The sequence below is a fragment of the Lithobates pipiens genome, unplaced genomic scaffold (genome assembly GCF_037356315.1).
Source record: "Lithobates pipiens isolate NorthernLeopardFrog02 unplaced genomic scaffold, aLitPip1_a1.2 Scaffold_10, whole genome shotgun sequence".
NCBI classification, from domain to species: domain Eukaryota; kingdom Metazoa; phylum Chordata; class Amphibia; order Anura; family Ranidae; genus Lithobates; species Lithobates pipiens.
Genome location: NW_027507686.1, coordinates 231,971,055 through 231,992,743, shown reverse-complemented (window position 1 = coordinate 231,992,743; position 21,689 = coordinate 231,971,055). Strand labels below are relative to the sequence as shown.

Genomic DNA, 21,689 nt, shown 5'->3' with positions numbered 1-21,689 from the left:
ATCGATCGTAAGTCCTCTGGTCCAGAAGACTCCGGGAGCCCCCAGATCCTTATATTGTTGCGACGATTGCGATTGTCCAAATCTTCCAGGTGGCGTTGCATGTCACAGAGCATTTATCGGTTGTCTGTTTGGTAGGATTGGATTTGGTGGACTGTGAGTTTAGTGGCTTGCAGGTCTTCATCTAGGTCTTCCATCTGTGTGGCCAGTTGGCGAAAGTCCGCTTGCAGGGTCTTGATTTCACTACGACAGGCTTCTTTGACCTCAGATATCAGCAGCTTAAAGTCAGCCTTTGTGGGCAGGTGAATGTAATTGTTCCCGCCAGGAGATCAGTTCATCTGCTGTGAGGATGGAGGGTATCCTGGGCAGGGGTTGATGATGGGCCGGAGGCTGAGGGGGGGGGGGGTGCAGGGTTCAAACCACTCTCTCTGGTCATCCACCTGTAATGGCAGTGCCGGGCTCAGATGAGGGGCTGGGGAAGGCAGGATTTCCGTGTGAGCCCCGGTTAAAATGGTGGTCCTGGGTTCACAGGAGCGGAGGGGTCTCTGTGGCTTTGGTGAGCAGAAGATGGGGTCAGGGTGGCTGGAGAGGCAGGACGCAGCCGCGGCAAGGATTGTGAGCGGCCCAGTTGGGAGACAAGGGACAATCCCCAGTGCTGGAAGGCTGGTGGGGTTCCTCGCAGGGAGCGTGAGTCTGGCTCAGGACCGGGGGCCATCAGAGGGAGAGGGGATCAGGAGGAGACTCACCAGTGGGCCATTGGTAATGTCCTGGCGTGTAGGCGGCAAGATGGCGGTGGTATCTCTCCATGTTGTGGTGGATGAGGGCCATGCAGCACCGACGGGGCCGAGGTCTGAGTAGCGGGCCTGCTGCGGGTGGCCATTCCGTTCAGTGGGGCTTCTATGGGAGCCTCTGCAGCTGCCCGATGCATTCCCTGAGCCTCCGAGTGAAGGAGAGGAAGTGGCTGTGTGGTGCACTTCTGCACCATGCTGTCCACCTCATGCATGGCAGAATCTGGGAGTGGGGTAAAGTAGGTCTGAATCGGGGGACCCCGTGAATTTGAGCATCCAGAGGTACCCCCTTGTTTCGGTGTTCTGCCTGCCTTGGTTCTGCCCATCAGAGTGGAGCTGTGTCCCCGTTAAGTGCAGTCTCAGAGCAGGTCCGTGAGGAGCGGGGAGATCACACGTCCATCTTGGTCAGCGTCCTGCCACGCCCCCCGATATCAAAGTAAAAATAAAATACACAGTTTTTTTTTGTTTAATGCATCTCAGTACTTTTGATCCACTGCACCTCATTGAACCTTTGCAAGCCAACATGTCAGCAGAGCTGCTTGTAGTCATGAGACAGGACGACAAATACAGAAGCACAAATGGGAACGGAGACAGTTGTCACCCCATGACAGGAAGTGTTTGACCGTAATCTTCACTGCAGGATTACTCATACATCTCAAATGTCTGAGATGAGAAAGCAACACATCTTTTAGTACAAAGATCATAGGCAAAGACAGTCTCCTGCCTCCAGTGACGGCACAAAACTACTATGCAAAGTATTTTTGGGCAAACCCACACGTGCAGGACCGACCTGTAATGTTAGTGTGAGGGGAGGACCTTACCTTTTTAGAGGTGGAGTATTGAAGGGACCAACATGTAAAGAGGGCATAATTTGGTCATGTCCACTCAGACCATAGGTGAAAATAACAGTATCGGATGTGGGACAGTTTATGGGATTACCGGTCGTTATTTGTTTTTATTGTTGGTTGAACTTGATGGGCTGTTGCCTCTTTTTTTATGTTAATATTTTAATGAAAGCTACAAATTTAGAAATACAAAAAGTTCAAGATTATCTGAGATTTTAAGTATAAAGCCCCATACACACTATCAGTTTTTCTGCTGAGTTTTTCCTTCAGGTTTACCAAAACCATGTAGTGCAAGGGCCTGCCTGATTGCATACAAATTGAAACTCCTAAGGTTTGACCTCATATTATATTATATGGTTTTGGTAAATCTGAAGGAAAAACTCAGCAGAAAAAACTGATAGTGTGTATGGGGCTTTAGGCTAACTCATCCTGCACTGTGTAGATCACAGCTTCACCAAGAAAATCTCTATGTTGACGTAGGAAGACGTTAACGCTGTGGCCCGACACACCTTCAGCAAAAATGGTTCCATATTCCGAAGAGCTCATTACATCACATCATTATATCATTAGACATCCCGAGACCTGCAGGGCATTTAGGCTGGAAATTGAGAGGCCCCAAAATGACTTTCTGCTCCATATGAGCGGGGTTAACCACAGAAAATAATCATTGTGTGGTTAGCAAACTCTGGAAGCCATCAAAGCTCCCCAACCACACCGTCCCGATCTGTCTGTGCCCAGACAGGGGCCAACCTAATAATAGACCTTCTGGTCTCTGCATTAGGTCTCTCTTGTTCCATAAAGCAGTGCAGGAATGTTCCTAAATTATGACAACATAATGGCTTGAGTCTATAGGGTATCCTGTTATACACTCAATGTTTTTAAATGTCAATGGGCGATTTTTTTTTTTTCTGGTATTGCTGCAAGTCAGATTTCCATGGCTCCAAAGTGGCACTGCTAACAGATGAAAGTCAGAATAAGTAAAATACTCACCTCTACACCGAACTGTGCCTCCTACCTTCCCTATGGTCCAATGCTTCTCTAATGCCACGTACACACGTCCAGACGTTCCGGCAGACTAGGTCCGACGGTCTTCCCGACGGACTCTCGGCGGAGTTCCGACGGACTTTCCGAGCGAACGGACTTGGCACACACGAATGGTCCAAGTCCGTTCGAAAGTCTGTTTCTTTTGAACGTGATGGCGTAAGACGGGACTAAAAAAGGAAGTTCAATAGCCAGTAGGCAATAGCATCCCTTGTGTCATATTTGGTCCATCGGACCAGCATACAGACAAATGGTTTTCCTGATAGGAATTGAGTCCATCGGAGAGATTTGAAACATGTTCTATTTCTAGGTCCGTCAGTTTTTTTGTAGATGAAAAACGATTGGATTAGACCACAGTTGATCGGATTGTCCGAGGGACTGATTCCGTTGGACCTAGTCTGCCTGAAAGTCCGGTCGTGTGTATGCGGCTTTAGACTCTTCAGCATTCAACACTATTGGTAAGGTTGGATGCCAACATTCCTCAACTGGTTCCATCATTCCTTCCTCTCATCCCTATGTAACTACAGGACAACCACTGCAGGACCTATACATTTTTCCTATTTATTTTATTATATATATATATATATATATATATATATATATATATATATATATATATATAATATCTTTTCATTTTCCAAGTGAAGCTTCACTCACAAATGGGAGAAGGTCGCCCCAGCCTCCCCTACCCTCTTATACAAATTTTCTCCAAATAAGAGACTGTGGGAAATGGGAATTTTTATAGTGCCCAAAACCCCAAGACAGCAGAACACAATATATAAAATATCCAAATTTGTTTTTTATACTGAGTTTTTAACTGAACTCCATAAAATGCGATATACACTAAATTGTCAAAAGTATTGTGACACCTGTCTTTACACGCACATGAATTTTAATGGCATCCCAGTCTTAGCCCTTGTACACACGGTCGGAGATTCCGACGACCAAATCCGTCAGAGTTATTCCGACAGATTAATTCCGGATCAGGTCCGGAAGTGATGTTGCATACACACGGTCGGACCAAGTTGTCGGAATTTGCCACGAACGCGGTGACGTAAGCTGTGTACGGCGGGCCTACAAAAGGGAAGTTCAGCACCACATCCGGCACCCTTTGGGCTCCTTCTGCTGATCTCGTGTCTATCGGGTGTTAGTAGAAGTTTGGTGAGAGACGATTCGCGCTTTTCAGATTTGTGATTCAGATCGCTACTGCTCTTCGGTTTGTGCTTGTGTGTGCGTATCTGATAATCAGTGCGGGCAGTCAGTAAGTATTTGTTTATCATTGTGGACTATATCTTGGTATAGTACGCTTTGAAAGGCATTGCTTATTGTCTGCTTGCTTCTGCTATTCAGGTCGTTCTTTCAGGCATTGCTGTTTATTGGTGCTTTCTGTTGTCCGTTCTGACGAGCCGACCGTTTTGAAACCATGTTTCGTCTACATACTCGTTGTAGAGTTTGTGCTGTGCAGGGGCTTCGTGTTGGGGTTCTTACTTTGACACAAGCCCGGTCCATGAACAGGGAGGGGAGGCGTTTGTGGACCAAGAATTGGTTGCGCCAGCGTGACCAGTTCTCGCACATGCCTTTGCTCCGTGAGATCAGGGAGAATAATCCTGATGATTTCAGGAATTATCTCCGGATGACGGACCCCGTTTTTCCCTGTCTGCTGGCTTTGCTGACCCCTTGAATCAGCAGGCAGGATACCTGCATGCGGCAAGCCATCACTCCGGAGCAGAGGCTCATCGCCACGTTGCGCTACTTGGCGACTGGAAGAAGCCTTCAGGACCTCAAGTTCTCTACAGGCATCTCCTCCCAGGCTCTGGGGATCATTATTCCAGAGACCTGTTCTGCCATCATTCAGGTCCTGCAGAAGGACTATATGAAGGTAAGTTTTATCCTTTAGGCCCCTTTCACACTGGGGCGGTTTTCAGGCGTTACAGCGCTAAAAATAGCGCCTGTGTAGCGCCTGAAAAAAACGGCACGGCCGGAGGGCTTTCACACTGGAGCGGTGCGCTGGCAGGACGGTGAAAAAAGTCCTGCTAGCCGCATCTTTGGAGCGGTGAAGGAGCGGTGTATTCACCGCTCCTAAACCGCTCCTACCCATTGAAATCAATGGGACAGCACGGCAATACCGCCGGCAAAGCGCCGCTGCAGCGGCACTTTGCGGGCAGTTTTAACCCTTTTTCGGCCGCTAGCGGTGGTTAAAACCACCCCGCTAGCGCCCGCAGACCGTCGCTAAAACGAAAATAGCGGCGCTTTACCGCCGACGGCCGCACCGCCCCAGTGTGAAAGGGGCCTTAACATCACATTCTATGTATTTAATGCTTGCTAATGTATTGCATTTCTTTCCTCATTCCCTAATTACCATCATTGCAATATTCTCTAATTCATATGCTCTGCCCCTTTGTCCTCAGGCATATTTGCCTCACTAACTTCCCCACCATGCTCTTCTTGGCCCATAAAACTATAGTCTAGTCACTTACCAATGTCTTTTGTCAGCTCTATAGTATTGTTTTCCCCTAAACACCCCCTAAAATGTCTACAAATGTAATGTGTATGCTTCAATTCATGCAGAGTCACTTTTTAAAATTTTTGGGGTTGTGCCAAACTCATTAGGAACCCCCCTCCCCCCAAACTGCTAGGTCAGCTGATATCAATCCACTATCTGATGACTTTACCAAACCCAATACACACTATACCTACCTTTTTGATGCTCACATTTATGGATAAATTCACCTAAGCATGTAGTGCAAGGGCCTGCCTCAATACTTTCAAATGCTATTTTTATTTTGTTTTTCACCTATTAATTATCTTGATATGTGATAGCAGAATGTCAAAATGTGCTTCCATTTTGTTTTGTTTTTGGTATTATGACACTTCTTACCTGTCCGGTGGGCTGCCAATAGTGTAACTAAGGAGGGGCTTTCCAAAGTATCACACATTATTTAGGCATTCAGCTCTCAATCAAGTGGAGAGGGTTACCTGTCCAAAACATCCCCCCTCATTTTTTAGCAAGGGCCCATCAGATGGGGGAGGGGTGATGACTCTCATAAGGGGACCTTATACTTTAGGCTTTAAATACTCAGTTCCCAAAATGTTATACTAATTTTGACCAAAAATGTTGGTGTCTAATCTGCTTGCAATGTTGATTTGTCAAATTGCTACTTTTTGTTCTTGTTTCACTCCACAGTGTCCTTCAACACCACAGGAATGGCAGACTGTGGCCTCACACTTTGCCAGTCGTTGGGACTTTCCCAATTGTGGAGGAGCAATAGATGGGAAGCACGTCCGCATTGTCCCACCACCCAACTCGGGGTCGTACTATTTTAACTACAAGAGGTTTAATAGTATCGTGATGTTGGCGGTGGTGTCTGCGACATATGAGTTTTTGTATGTGGACGTGGGGCAAAATGGACGGAAGTCGGATGGTGGAGTCTTCGCACGGACGGAGTTCTACTGGCATCTCCAGAGTGGCAGTCTGGGCTTGCCACCCCCAGAGGAGAATCAGGAAGGACTCCCGTTCGTCTTCGTCGCGGATGAGGCGTTTGCCCTGGCGAACCATCTGATGCGGCCTTTCCCGATTTAGGACCCTCACCCCAGAGCAGAGGATTTTTAATTTCCGCCTGTCCAGGGCCCGAAGAGTGGTGGAGAACACCTTTGGAATACTGGCCAGCCAGTTCCGCCTTTTTCTTATGCCTATTCACATGGCGGAATACAAACTGAATCACATAGTGCTGGCGTGCTGTGTTCTGCACAATTTTCTTAAAAAAGTTTCTGTGAACTATGCGGTCTCAGTTGGCCAACAAGAAGCAGACTTGCTGGAAAATGATGCTAACCTCACGGGCCTTGAACCTGCTCATCCTGGCTTGCCCCCCCCCAAAGCGCCCGTGAGGTTAGAACCCAATACATGGACTACTTTGTGGGTAGGGGGGCCATTGATATGCCAGACAATGTCTTAGAGGCATTTTCCAAATAAATCTTTCTCTGAAACTCCTTCATTTACTGCTTGGCTTGGTTTTAGGTGTCTCCTAGGTATATTTATGTTTTTTCAAGTTGTGCCTTTTTCAACAACAGTGCAAACCCAAGTTCAGAGCAAGATGAGGGGACAGTCTCTTCTTCAGATAATCTTATTATGTTGTGGGCCTGCTACACACACACTTTTTTTTTGGTAACTAATTTATGTAGTGCATTACTGACCAAAATAGTGCTAATTTTAAGCACCATGGCAGGAAAATGGCATGATTGTCCAAATTTACACCTCACTGTGGGTGTTTTTTACTGAAGGCACATCCACTATGCACTACAAGTGCACTGCAAAAGTACACCTGAAACTGCACTTGGAGTGCAAAGTGGAGTTTCCTTTAGTAAATCACACTCCTTCTCAGCACAAACAAAAATTTTACTCCAAATACATTTTTGGCGCAATGAAAAAGGAAGCCACACATTGTTGATAATTTTACTTTTTAATCCAAGCACATTCACATGTGCGTTTAGAAAATGTTTTTACAACAAACCAAGAAATTGTATGTATCAAAAACAGAGTTTCTGTAAAATGTTGTTTACTTGGTGTTTTTGTGTAAACAGGCATGTATCAAAGCGTAAAATACAGAACACAGGAACTTACAAAGTTCAACTTTGAAAAGTGAAGACAATATCAGACATGAGTATGTACAAACTGGGCCTATATTGCCTTCATCACATGGGGTGTGACCCCTGGAAAATACAAATTTGGAAGATGCACACAGTGTGTCAACATGTGCTATCTCCCATCATGGGGGATCAATGTACATGCTTTCTGGCTGCAACCCCTTTATCTCAGCCACTTTACACAAAACACGTACATTGATCCCCCATGATGGGAGATAGCGCATGTTTACACACTCTGTGCATCTTCCAAATTTGTAATTTCGGTAAATACAAAAGTTGTGTTTTAAAATAGCAAAACTAAAACCCTATCTAGTTTTTTCTGTTTCAGACTCTCCCCAAAACATCAATGATGTTCTTCATTTTATTTTTAACATCATTGATGTTTTGCTGTATATTTTCCAAATCCCGATTGCACCCCATTATCTCCCCAATCAGGATCTGGGCACTTTCACTGGTAAAATGGGAATCTTCTTCCACATCACCTACAAAACAAAGCAAAAAAACACACCATGTAATAAAAATATGGTGACATACATTGATGAGCTTACCGGAAGCTGTGTTCTCCGACACTCACCTGTTGTGGTGACAATTTGCCCAACCTCAACAATCTCTCCTTCCTCCTCCTCCTGCTCCTCTGTTTCTGGTAGTTGCCCTTCTTTGGGAGGGGTGTGGTCCCTGGTGTCCTCATACTTGCAGAGTCTTCTCTCCCCTATGAGAATGTAAAATAAAAAAATTAGCACACAGAGGGCAGAAATAGGAATATGAAACATTGCTTGGAAGTGTGGTACAATTGTGTTTTTTGGCTGAGTTCCAAGGTGAGAACATTATTGTGGACACTTTGTTAAGCTGGAGTACTTACCTGCAGAACGATGTTTCGTACGAACGAATAAAACCATGAACTTGAAAGTGGCCATTTTAAAATGCACAACATGAAATCAAAGCACATGGAGCAGTATGCAAGCAAGAATAATGATATGAACACACGACAACTACTTACTTTTTTTAAGAACATGCTTGATCCTTATGTACTGCTCGTGCTCCCTCAGTTTCAGGTCTGACCAGCGTTTTCTCAGTTGATCCATGGATCGGTGTACCCCAAAATTCTTCTGAAGACTCTTCACAACTTTAGTCATGATCTTGGCCTTTCTGATATTTGGGTTTGGATAAGGTCCATACTTCCCATCATAGTCGGTCCTGTTCAATATGTCGACCATCTCCAACATCTCTCCAAAAGACATATTTGAGGCCTTAAATCTTCTCTTCCTGAATCGGGACGTTTCAGGCTCCGGGCTTTCCTCCCCCTCCTCCTCGTTAGTGGAACTGTGATTGCGCACCTGTGTTCTCTCCGCCATGTGCTCTCCCCACTGCGCCGAAAGCGAAGGGGCAGGAAATAGTCTAGAAAGAACGTCAGGGGCGGGCGGAGTTTCACGCATGCGCACTGTATATAAAAACGCAACACACGGGTATCGTCCGTACGATCTGGGAAGAGAGGGAGGCGCGGACGCGACAATCGTGCAAACGAAGGTAAAAATTTTAACTTCGTGCATCGCTAGATTAGACTGCTTCTATCTAGGTCAAAGTTGGGACACGATTAGGAGGGTTTTTAATGGCATTATTAGTATTTGAGGGTTTGTCTTGTGTTGTGTCTTGCAGACAATATGGATCCATTCAAAAACCCAAATTTTATGGGGCTATTCCTCGAACTATACAAGGAGATGCCCTGCCTGTGGCAGTTCCACAACGAGTTTTACGACGACATAAGAAAGAGGAACGCAGCGCTGGAGAAACTTCTTTCTTTGGTGTGGATCATTGTCCCCACGGCAGACATGGCCTATCTGAATAGGAAAATTGGGGCCATGAAGATTACATATCTCAGGGAGAGAAAGAAGCACCTGGAGTCCTTGAGAGCAGGAGATCCAGATGCTGTTTATTACCCCAAGATGGTTCACTTTGAGAGGCTGCATTTTCTGGTAGACCAGGGGGTACCCAGGCCACCACTCAGGCCACCACTCTCCAGCCTTCCTCCAAGGCATCCTTCACCCCCAGCTGAGGCTTCCAACGTCCAACCTGGGCCTTCCAGGCAGCAACATGTGGGGGGGGGGGGCCCAGCTTGAGACAGGTATTGCATTGTTGAACATATTTCTTGTGTTACATTTAATGATGTTAACTAGATGTTCTTATTGATCAGTAAGTTGTGATTTAACAAAGTGGTTTACATATCAAGAGACAGTAGTGACCAAAAATGATTGGGACGGGAAAGAAAAATGCTGGGCTCAGAATGATAGTCTGTTCTATTTGGTAACATTCAATTTGCAAAAGCCAGGAGCACAAAATGGTATGATTGATGAGCAAAAAACTAAAACTATGTCCACTTTTCATACACAGGAAGACCTCAGTCGGGGGGAGGCTGTGGCAAGTGGCAGCCAGGAGGTCCACCAACATTCTCCTCCTCCTGCCCCAACTACAGGAGCCCAGCCACAGCCTTCTTTATGGGCGGCAAATCCTGTGCGCAGAATCACGTACAGGTACATGATTCTGCACTTCAGTGTCTGCGGTGCATACGTGCACTGCCGGCGGCACAGCAGGAGCCAATAAGCAGGTCTGGCGGACCCAATGTACGCTGGGACCCACTGATTGTTCCCGACAGAAGCAGAACGGCGGTCTGCCTATGTAAACAAGGCAGAGTGCCATTCTGATAGTGAGGAAGAACAAAGATCTCTGTCTTCCCACAGTTAAATTGCATCCCCCACAGTTAGAAAGCACTCCCTAGGGGCACATTTAACCCTTTGATCGTCCCTGATGTTAATTCCTTCCCTGCCAGTGTCATTAGTACAGTGACAGTGCATATTTTTTTAGCACTGATCACTGTATTAGTGTCACTGGTCCACAAAAGAAAAGTGTCAAAAATGTCACTTAGGGGGTTATTTACTAAAGGAAAATCTACTTTGCACTGCAAGTGCACTTGGAAGTAAAGTATAGTGTAGATCTGAGGGGGACATGCAAGGAAAATAAAAAACATAATTTTAGCTTGCACATGATTGGATGATAAAATCAGCAGAGCTTCCACTCATTTCAGATCTAACCCTTAGATTTACAGTGACTGCACTTCCAAGTGCACTTGCAGTGTAAAGTGAATTTGCCTTTCGTAAATAACCCCCTTAGTGTCCGCTTTGTCTGCTGCAATTCCGCAGTCCCGCTATAAGTTGCTGATCGCCGCCATTACTAGTAAAAACAAATAAATAAATAAAAATTACATAAATATATCCTATAGTTTGTAGACGCTATAACTTCTGCGCAAACCAATCAATATACGCATATTGGTATTTTTTTTACCAAAAGCATGTAGCAGAATATATATTGGCCTAATCTGATGAAGAAATTCGATTTTTATAATTTTTTTTATTTTATTGGATATGTTTTATAGCAGAAAGTTAAAAATTATTTTATTTATTAAGTTTTTTTTTTTAATTGCCGGCCTTTTTTTGTTTATAAAAAAATAAAAACTGAGGATGTGATCAAATACCACTAAAAGAAAGCTCTATTTATGGGAAAAAAAGGACAAAAAATAATAATAAAGAAAAAATAATATAGCACACTAATCATATTTTAAGTGAATGTTATTAAAAATTACCTTTCCTTTTCAATCTGCAGCCGCTGTCATTTTCTGACAATACAATGCAATATGGCTACCTAAAGAATATGTAATGACCACTCCCCAGAAACCTAAATTCCTGCTTGTGTGATTGGCTCACCAATTTTCCCAGAAGTCTGCCTAAGATACAAGCCAGATTTCAGGCATCCCCTGCAACAAAAATGTCATTTTTGGAGGGATACTTTCAATAGTAGCACGTCTAAAGGGATGCAGGCCCAGCAGATTTACTCATTAGGGCTCTGCAGCTGCACATCTGACAGTTGATTATGAAACCCCTCCCATTAGACCCACTTAGTACAGAGGCACAGACAAACACACATGGATTACATCAGAATAAAAAAAGATAGGAATCTGCAACAAAGGTTTTTTTTTTTTTTTCAACAAAAGTGGAGTTACTCTTTAACAAATAGTTTACAGTGGAATGTTTATTTTGTTGTGCTTAGCATACAAAACTAAAAAAACACTGAGGGTTTAATGCTACTTTAAAAAAACTTGTTGATATAAAAAAAAAAAAGTGTGACATTTTACATCAAAATAGGTTAAAGTACGTTCCAATCAGAAGCCGCGATTCCTCCGCTCAGTATAAACGGCCCGTCTGCTTCCCTCCAGCTCACGTATGTCGGCTTCAGTTGTGTTTGGCAGAATCCCGCAAATAGTTTTGCAATTATTTTCTCTTTCTGTCTTCTTCATTACAGATGTGTATGTTGGAAATGTAAATCCCTCAAGTAGCGGCCGCCTTGTACAATTTCCAGCTCGCTGGAACGGACCTCTCAGCTGTCAAAAGGATTTTGAGAAACCGCATAGTCCGCCTGTTTTCAAGAAAGAATAAAGTCAATTTTCCATCTATTAGGACTTGGGTCGCTTCTAGGAAAATAGTTAAATAATGTATTACTCTTAAAGGTGAACTCCAGGATAGGCAAATATTGCCTGGATACAGTGCATCCGGAAAGTATTCACAGCGCTCCACTTTTTCCACATTTTGTTATGTTACAGGCTTTATCCAAAATGGATTAAATTCATTATTTTCCACAATATTCTACAAACAATACCCCATAATGACAACATGAAAGAAGTTTGTTTGAAATCTTTGCAAATGTATTAAAGAAAAAAAAAATCCCATGTACATAAGTATTCACAGCCTTTGCTCAATACTTTAGTGAAGCTCCTTTGGCACCAATTACAGCCTCAAGTCTTTTTTAGTATGATCCTACAAGCTTTGCCCACTTATTTTTGGGCAGTTTCTCCCATTTTTCTTTGCAGGACCACTCAAGCTCCATCATGTTGGATGCGGAGCGTCGGTGCACAGCTATTTTCAGATCTCTCCAGAGATGTTTAATCTGGTTCAAGTCTGAGCTCTGGCTGGGCCACTCAATGATATTTACAGAGTTGTCCCGTAGCCACTCCTTTGTTATCTTGGCTGTGTGCTTAGGGTCGTTGTCCTGTTGGAATATGAACCTTCGCCCCAGTCTGAGGTCCAGAGTGCTCTGGACCTCAGACTGGGGCAAAGGTTTTCATCAAGGATGTCTCTGTACATTACTGCATTCATCTTTCCTTCAATCCTGACTAGTCTCCCAGTTCCTGCCGTTGAAAAACATCCCCCCAGCATGATGCTGCCACCACCATGCTTCACTGTAAGGATGGTTTTGGCCAGGTGTTGAGCAGTGCCTGGTTTCCTCCAGACATGATGCTTGCCATTCAGGCCAAAGAGTTAAATCTTTGTTTCATGAGACTAGAGAATTTTGTTTCTCATGATCTGAGAGTCCTTCAGGTACCTTTTGGCAAACTCCAGGTATCCTATCATGTGGCTTTTACTGACGAGTGGCTTCCGTCTAGCCACTCTACCATACAGGCCTGCTTGGTGGAGTGCTGCAGAGATGGTTGTTCTTTTGAAAGGTTCTCCTCTCTCCACAAAGAAAGGTTGGAGCTCTGTCAGAGTGACCATCGGGTTCTTGGTCACCTCCCTGACTAAGGCCCTTCTCCCCTGATCGCTCAGTTTGGCCAGGCGGCCTTCTCTAGGAAGACTCTTGGTGGTTCCAAACTTCTTCCATTTCATCCCTGCTCATTGGTACCTTTAATGCTGCAGAAATGTTTCTGTACCCTTCCCCAGATCGGTGTTTCAATACAATCCTGTCTCGGAGGTCTACAGACAATTCCTTGGACTTCATGGCTTGGTTTGCGCTCTGACATGCACTGTTAACTGTGGGACCTTCTATAGACAGGTGTGTGCCTTTCCAAATCATGTCCAATCAACTGAATTTACCTGAGGTGAACTCCAATCAAGTTGTAGAAACATCTCAAGGATGATCAGTGGAAACAGGATGGACCTGAGCTCAATTGTGAGTGTCATGGCAAAGGCTGTGAATACTTATGTACATGGGATTTTTTTAGTTTTAATAAATTTGCAAAGATTTAAAAAAAAACTTCTTTCAGGTTGTCATTATGGGGTAAATGTTTGTAGCATTTTGAGGAAAATAAAAGAATTTAATCAATTTTGGAATTAGCCTGTAACATAAAAACTTGTGGAAAAAGTGAAGCGCTGTGAATACTTTCTGGATGCACTGTGCATTCCTCATACTTATTCTTCCTTGAATCTTGGTGTGCTTTGTGTATTTCTTACAGATCTGTGCAGTACTTTATCTCTATAGTAAAGACCGGTCACTGGTCTGTGCACAGAATGGATCGGAGAACTGATTGATCAGCGGTCTTCAGTCAGTGTAGAGCCAGCAGGGGACAGATACAGCATCGGAATGTCAGTAACAACACATGCAATCCATACATACAAAGAAACCAAAACAAATAAGTTCAGATTTGAAGTTATGTGTAATAAAATGGAAGGACACAGGGAAAAAGTATTGAACACATGAAGAAAGGGAGGTGCAAAAAGGCATTGGTTACAAAAGGATTTCTAAACTTCTGAATGTTCCAGTGAGCACTGTTGGGGCCATAATCCGGAAGTGGAAAGAACATAATTTCACCATAAACTGGCCACGACCAGATGCTCCCCACAAGATTTCTGACAGAATTAGCAGGTACAATTATTTCAAAGAAAACAATAAGTAATGCACTCAACCGCCATGGCCTGTATGCACACTCACCATGCAAGACTCCATTGCTGAAGAAAAGGCATATTAAAGCTTATTTAACCACTTCAATAATGGGCTCCTAAACACCTTCCTGCCCAGACCAATTTTGAGCTTTCAGGACTGTCGCACTTTGAATGACAATTGCGCGGTCATGCTACACTGTACCCAAATGACATTTTTATCATTTTTTTCCCACAAATAGAGCTTTAGTTTTGGTGGTATTTGATCACCTATTTGATCACCTTTTTGGTAAACAAATAAAAAAAGACAAAATTTGAAAAAAATATGTTTTTTTTTTGTTTCAGTTTCAAAACTTTGTAAATAAGTAAGTTTTCTCCTTCACTGATGGGCACTGATGGGGCTACACTGACGGGCACTGATAAGGCGGCACTGATGGGCACCGATGAGGTGGCACCAATGAATTGGCACTGATGAGGTGGCATTGATGGACACTGATATGTGGCACTGATAGGCGGCACTGATGGGCAGCACTGATGGGCGACACAGATGGGCACTGATAGGTGGCACAAATTGGCACTGATAGCTGGCACGGATTGGCATGGATGGGCATGGATAGGTGGCACAGATGGGCATGGATAGGCAGCACAGATGGGCATGGATGGGCACTGATAGGCGGCACGGATGGGCACTGATAGGCGGCTTTGTATTGTATTATACTGTACTGATGGATGCCAGTGCCAATCAATAATGCATGCCAATCAGTGATGCCCATTGTGGGCACTGATTGGCATCCATTGTGGGCACTGACTGGCATCCCTGGTGGTCTAGGGTGGCATACCTGGTGCTGGGCATCCCTGGTGGTCTGGTGGCGTCCCTGGTGGTCCAGTGCGGGCATCCTCGGGGGGGCTGCGCTGATAATTGATCAGCACAGACGCCCCCGTCACTGGCTCTTCCTATTTACACTGTGATCAGCCGTGATTGGACACGGCTGATCACGTGGTAAAGAGTCTTCGTCGGAGACTCTTTACCGAGATCGTAGTTGCGGGGTGTCAGACTGGCACACCGCAACAATGATTGCCGCGGTGCGCTCCCCCGGGCGCCCCCAGCGGCTCAAAATCCTGATCACGTCCGGTCAGGATTTTGAAACCCCTTTGCCGCCGTGTTTCTGCTATAGGGCGGGGCGGAAATTCCGATCGTCTGTACAAATTTCGACATGCAAAATTCCTATGCATGCTCGGAAACAATTTGACGCATGCTCGGAAGCATTGAACTTCATTTTCTCGGCTCGCTGTAGTGTTGTACGTCACCGCGTTCTTGACGGTCGAAAGTTCAGAGAACTTTTGTGTGACCGTGTGTATGCAAGACAGCTTGAGCGGAATTTCGTCTGGAAAAACCATCAAAGTTTTTTCTGACGGAATTTCTGATCTGGTGTACGTGGCATTACAGATAGATAAAAAGATCAATGGTATCAGCGGGAACTTATCTGAGAGGCAGAAATTGGTCGTTGCTCAACAACCACTTTAAATTATGCTCCAGCGTAAGAACATGCATGGTATCTATTGTGCCAGTACAACGCTTCCAGGTATTTGTTACCTTTCACAGAGAACACAGTAATCCCCCTGACAATGCATTCACCTCTATTCTCTCCATAATGAAGAAGCTATCTTTGTTCTTGTATCATCCCGGTGATCACCATCTACTTTTGGAGTCAGATGTTGGTTTACAGATGACACAATCATCATTTTTGGTGTCTGGCTGTGTTCGCAAATGTCTTGACGCAGAACAGACCCCGTTGCAACTTTTTATGCCCCGTACACATGAGCGGATTTTCCGTCAGAAAAAACTTGGATGGTTTTTCCAACGGAATTCCGCTGAAGCTTGGCTTGCATACACACGGTCACACAAAACTTCCCTGAACTTTCGACCGCCAAGAACGTGGTGTGAAGAACGTAGTGCAACACTACGACGAGCCGAGAAAATTACGTTCAATGCTTCCGAACATGCGTTGAAATGTTCCCGAATGTGTAGGAATTTTACATGTTGGAATTGCTACAGACGATCAAACTTTTTCCGACCGAAAAATAGAGAACCTGCTCTCAAACTTTGGCTGGCTGGAATTCCGCCAGCAAAAGTCCGATGGAGTATACAACCGGTCAGAATTTCTGACCAAAAGCTCACATCGGACTTTTGCTGGCGTGATTTCCGATCGTGTGTATGGGGCATAACTGTGTGAGTTTCTACAAAGGTACAATGTTGCAGTCGGATCACTGGGGTGGGTGGGTGGGTGGGGGTCAGGGCTTTCTCTTACCTGCAGCAGACTGATGACATCATCTCAGCCTAGGCAAGGTCACTGGATTGGCGTTCACAGACTTATTTTTTAATGATAAAAGGTGGAAATATTGTGAAAAAAGGGTCCTTTTTCTGCATATTGTAACCAGTCAGGAATGTATTACTCTTTTATGTTAGAGAGCATAATTAAAATCTCAGACGAGACAATGGTTTCTATTTCTATGTCACCACCACACACACCATAAATTAGTTAATATTTAATTAGTTTTTTGGTGCGATGGCGTCACTGATGAAGAATGTATGTTATTGCAAACACATGTATTGGCCAGAGAGCGATTTTCCAGACTTCTTGCCAGGTCAGGATGGGGGTTGACTGCTATTATTACCGAGACATCCTCTCTTCTTCCTCAGACAAGTGTGAGTTGTGTTCTCCGTCAGTACCTGCATGAGTCCTCCCCCCCCTGTCTGCAGCGCCCCCCTGATTGTCTGCGTCTCTCCACTCCTAACCTGCTGAAGCTGTGAACTCGTAGAACTCAAGCTGCTTCTCATTGGGATTCCCCTCTGGAGGAACCACAAAGGGGTTAAGGCTGCTGAGTGTTTTCGGGGTGACGTAGCCAGGAAGACCCCTCGTTGGAAGCGTTCCGTCAAAGATGTCACAGCCTGGACGGTGGAAAGTTTGAATAGTCGCGAGGACGGTGCAGCCACAGGCATGGCGAGGTGGGGACTCTGATCGGACACCTAGAACCCGGGAGGATGGACAACGCAATGACCTTGTTATTGGGGACCAGCCTGCTGCTGCCTTACCTGTACGCCTTCCATTTCGCCGCCTACCCCAAAGGAGCGAGTGAGTACTGACAGCTGATCCCAAACACAAACTAACGTTTCTTTACATTTCTTTGTAGATATATCATAACTGCCAACATGGCAATATAATAAGGAAGGAGATCTTAAAGCAGAACTTCAGTCATTTTTTCAACTCTCCATCTATTAAATCTTCTGCCCTTGTTGTTTTAACTTTGGATATTAAAACCTTTTTTTTACTGCTAGTAAATACCTTATACAGCCCACTTCTTGTTTCTTGTCTGGTCATTAGCCTAGGCCAGTGATGGCGAACCTTGGCACCCCAGATGTTTTGGAACTACATTTCCCATGATGCTCATGCACTCTGCAGTGTAGCTGAGCATCATGGGAAATGTAGTTCCAAAACATCTGGGGTGCCAAGGTTTGCCATCACTGGCCTAGGCTTATAACATCATGCACAGCTCTCTCTCTCACTCCTTTTTCCAGGAAGGGAGGGGAGATAAGTCATAAGTGGGCCAATGAGAGCTGCAGAGCTGGAAGTGTGCCTCTGTGTGTCTATGCATTTTTAGTGCTTTTTGCATTTTGAAGATTTGCACTACAGAACGTGTTCCATAGGAAACCATGTTACATGGACTGTAGTGCAAATCTGCAAAATGCAAAAAGAACTAAAAATGCATAGGTGTGAATCCAGCCTTAATCCAGGAAGTGAACAGGCAGCCGCTTCAGCTGCCCGCAGTTAGATTTGTTGCAGCCAGACTCAGTGGAGGGAGATTTCAGCAGCATATTTTCATACCTCCCAACTTTTTGAGATGGAAATGAGGGACACCTATCAGCAAAAGTATGCAGGTATAAGACACGCCCCTTGTCACGCCCCCTTAAAGGAGAATTGTACAAAAAAACAAGATTGGTCAAACCCACAAGTGTTTTTTTATCACTTCTATTACTTTTATATTGGCTTTTGGAATTTACAAATGCAGCAATTTAGAAATCAGATGAAAGGTTTAGTGCTGGAAAATTCTTTTTGATAGATAAAAAGTGCATTTTATATACATCTTTATAGATCAGACCAAAATGAGGGACAAATGAGGAGGAAAGAGGGACAGGGGGGCATTGCTCCAAATCAGGGACAGTCCCTCGAAATCGGGGACAGTTGGGAGCTATGTATTTGGAAAGTACAGAATCACAGTATATATAAAATAATATGCAAAGTATTTGGAGGGAAGCTTCCAAATGGCAAAGATGTTTTTATTAAAGATTATGTGAGCAGACTGCAGTTCCTCTTTAAATTGTCTGTAAATCTCAGACATGAAATTTGAACAAAGCATATCTATTTATTGACATTTATGAATTAATCTTTTTAACAATGTTTCTATATTGAACTAATCATGTAATAGTATATTATGTTTATACTTATCAATTGAGATCCATCATTTTATTGTTATATCAATTTATTATTTATGGTGATATACATGTGTATGACTTTTGATATTAAACAATATGTATATTGATTGGCTCATTCGGTCTAGTGATGTGCTTCATATAAAGTCCCACTCTGTTTTATTTTTTATTTTTTCATTCATTTATTTTTCAAGATTTCAGGGATGGAGGTGTGTATATATATAGCATATATCGCCTCATATAAAGTCCCACTTTTAGCTCTGGTTCAGCATTTGTGTAACAAAGCATATCCCCTCTATAGTGTGTACTTGTCTCAATCCACAGCACTAAGTGTTATTTCTGTCTGCTGCTTTGTTCCTCTTCTATCAGCATGAGTCACTTTTGACAAGTTTTCCTGACACCAAGAGAAAAAAGGTGACAGGGGAAGGAACTCCAGCATACAGCCCGTGATTGACAGCCTCAGCTCTGTTCCTGTGTGCTGTGTGAAGGGGGGGGTGTCCCTTCCCTCTAATTATCTCTCAATGAGCTCTGCAGAGTGTAATTGCAGCTCTCTGCCCCCTGCTTTCTGAAAGCTCAGATCAGCTGTAGAAATTCTGCATTTTGAACAGATGTAGAAACAGGAAGACTGAAGATAAACAGGTACAACTAAGGCTACTTTCACACTGGAGCGCTCAGTGCGCTGGCGGTAAAGCGGCGATATATTTAGCGACGCTTTACCGTCGTTTTAGCGGCGCTGAACGGCCGATAGCGGGGCAGTTTTAACCCCCGCTAGCGGCCGAAAAAGGGTTAAAACCGCCCGCAAAGCGCCGCTGCAGCAGCGCTTTGCAGGAGGGTTTGGAGCGCTGCCCCATTGTTTTCAATGGGAAGGGGCGCTTTAGGAGCTGTGAATACACTGCTCCTACTGCACTCCAAAGATGCGGCTTGCAGAACTTTTTTGAATGTCCTGCAAGTGCACCGCTCCAGTGTGAAAGCCCTCAGGGCTTTCACATTGGAGTGCACTGAGCAGGTCTTATTTTTAGCACTTTAGCACCTGCAAAGCGCCTCAGTGTGAAAGGGGAACGATGTAGGCGGATTTGTTTCCTCTCCATGTATCACCTGAGGCCGGGCACTTCAGTGGGTATATGTAGGGGGTTATAATCACTTACCACCTGCTTAACTGGGAATGCACAACATGGTTTTGACATTAAATACCGGTGGCAGCAGCTAGATGCCAAAACTGCGGTTACATTTTTTCCCTTAGACGGCCCAGCTTTCAGATAAAAGTGATCCCTGCAGCCAATTCGCCACGGGATCACTTTTATAGGGGCGGGAGAAGAAGTGCCTCCCCACCACCCCTTCCTGGTCTTACCAAGCTTACCTGTGTGGGATTACTCCAGTTTCTGCCTACACTCCAAAACCATGCTGTAGGTTAACTGGCTACTGTCTAAATTGGCCCTAGTAAGTGTACTGTATGTATGTCTGTGAGGTAGGGACCTTAGATGAGAAGCTCCTTGAGCGCAGGGACTGGCGCTGTGAATGTGCTAAGTATATATACTATATTACCTACCTTTACACGCACATGAACTTTAATGGCATCCCAGTCTTAGTCCGTAGGGTTCAGTATTGAGTTGGCCCACCCTTTACAGCTATAACAGCTTCAGAAGGCTGTCCACAAAGTTTAGGAGTGTGTCTATTCTTACCTCTTGAAATGTTCCCCATTTTCTCATGTTACAACCAAAAACGTAAATGTATTTTATTGGGATTTTATGTGAAAGATCAACACAAAAGTGGTGCATAATCGTGAAGTGGAAGGAAAATGATAAATGGTTTTCCCCTTTTTTTACAAATAAATATCTGAAACGTGTGGCGTACATTTGTATTAAGCCCCTTTACTTTGATACCCCTAACTAAAACCTAGTGGAACCAATTGCCTTCAGAAGTCACCTAATTAGTAAATAGAGTCCACCTGTGTGTAATTTTGTAACAATATAAATACAGCTGTTCTGTGAAGCCTTGTTGTTTGTTAGAGAACCTTAATGAACAAACAGCATTATGAAGGCCAAAGAACACCCCAGACAGGTCAGGGAGAAAGTTGTGAAGTTTAAAGCAGGGTGAGGTTATAAAAAAGAATGCCAAGCTTTGAACATCTCGTGGAGCTCTGTTCAATCCATTATCTGAAAATGTAAAGAGTATGGCACAACTGCAAACCTACCAAGACATGTCCGTCCACCTAAACTGACCAGCTGGGCAAGGAGAGCATTAATCAGAGAAGCAGCCAAGAGGTCCATGGTAACGATGGAAGGAGCTGCAGAGATCCACAGCTCAGGTGGGAGAATCTGTCCACAGGACAACTATTAGTTGTGCTCTCCACAAATCTGACCTTTATGGAAGAGTGGCAAGAAGAAAGACATTGTTGAAATAAAAGCCATGAGAAGACCTGTTTGCAGTTTGCGAGAATCCATATGGGGGGACACAGCAAACATGTGGAAGAAAGAGCTCTGGTCAGATGCGTCCAAAATTAAACGTTTTGGCTTAAAAGCAAAATGCTATGTGTGGTGGAAAACTAACATTGCACATCATTCTGAACACACCATCCCCACTGTGAAACATGGTGGTGGCAGCATCAGGTTGTGGGGATGCTTTTCTTCAGCAAGGACAGGGAAGCTGGTCAAAGTTGATGGGAAGATGGATGGAGCCAAATACAGGGCAATCTCAGAAGAAAACCTGTTATGCCGTGCACACACGATCGGAAATTCAGCCAGCAAAAGACCGATGAGAGCTTTTCATCTGAAAATGCGACCACGTGTATGCTCCTTTGGACTTTTGCTGGCCGAATTCCAGCCAGCAAAAGATTGAGAGCATGTTCTAATTTTTTCGGGTCGGAAAAAGTTCAGAAATTCCGATCGTCTGTAGCAATTGCGACACACAAAATTCCTACACATGCTTGAAAACAATTTGACGCATGGTCTGAAGCATTGAACTTCATTTTCTCGGCTGGTCGTAGTGTTGTACGTCACCGCGTTCTTGGCGGTCAAAAGTTCAGCAAACTTTTGTGTAACCGTGTGTATGCAAGCTAAGCTTGAGCGGAATTCCGTCGGAAAAAACATCCAAGATTTTTCTGACGGAAAATCCGCTTGTGTGTATACGGGGCATTAGAGTATGCAAAAGACTTGAGACTGGGGTGGAGGTTCACCTTCTAGCAGGACAACGACCC

At 44.4% G+C, this 21,689-nt stretch overlaps 1 protein-coding gene across 1 annotated transcript in view; it reads left to right on the top strand.

Annotated features, from left to right (window-relative positions):
* The first annotated feature begins 16,664 nt into the window (after positions 1–16,664).
* The window catches only part of PAMR1 (peptidase domain containing associated with muscle regeneration 1), a 115,250-nt gene continuing 110,225 nt past the window's right edge, over positions 16,665–21,689 (top strand). Inside the window, exon 1 of the mRNA XM_077462960.1 lies at positions 16,665–17,141. Within this exon, the coding sequence (XP_077319086.1) occupies positions 17,051–17,141 (91 nt within the window). The 5' untranslated portion in view covers positions 16,665–17,050. The remainder of the gene's footprint in view (positions 17,142–21,689) is intronic.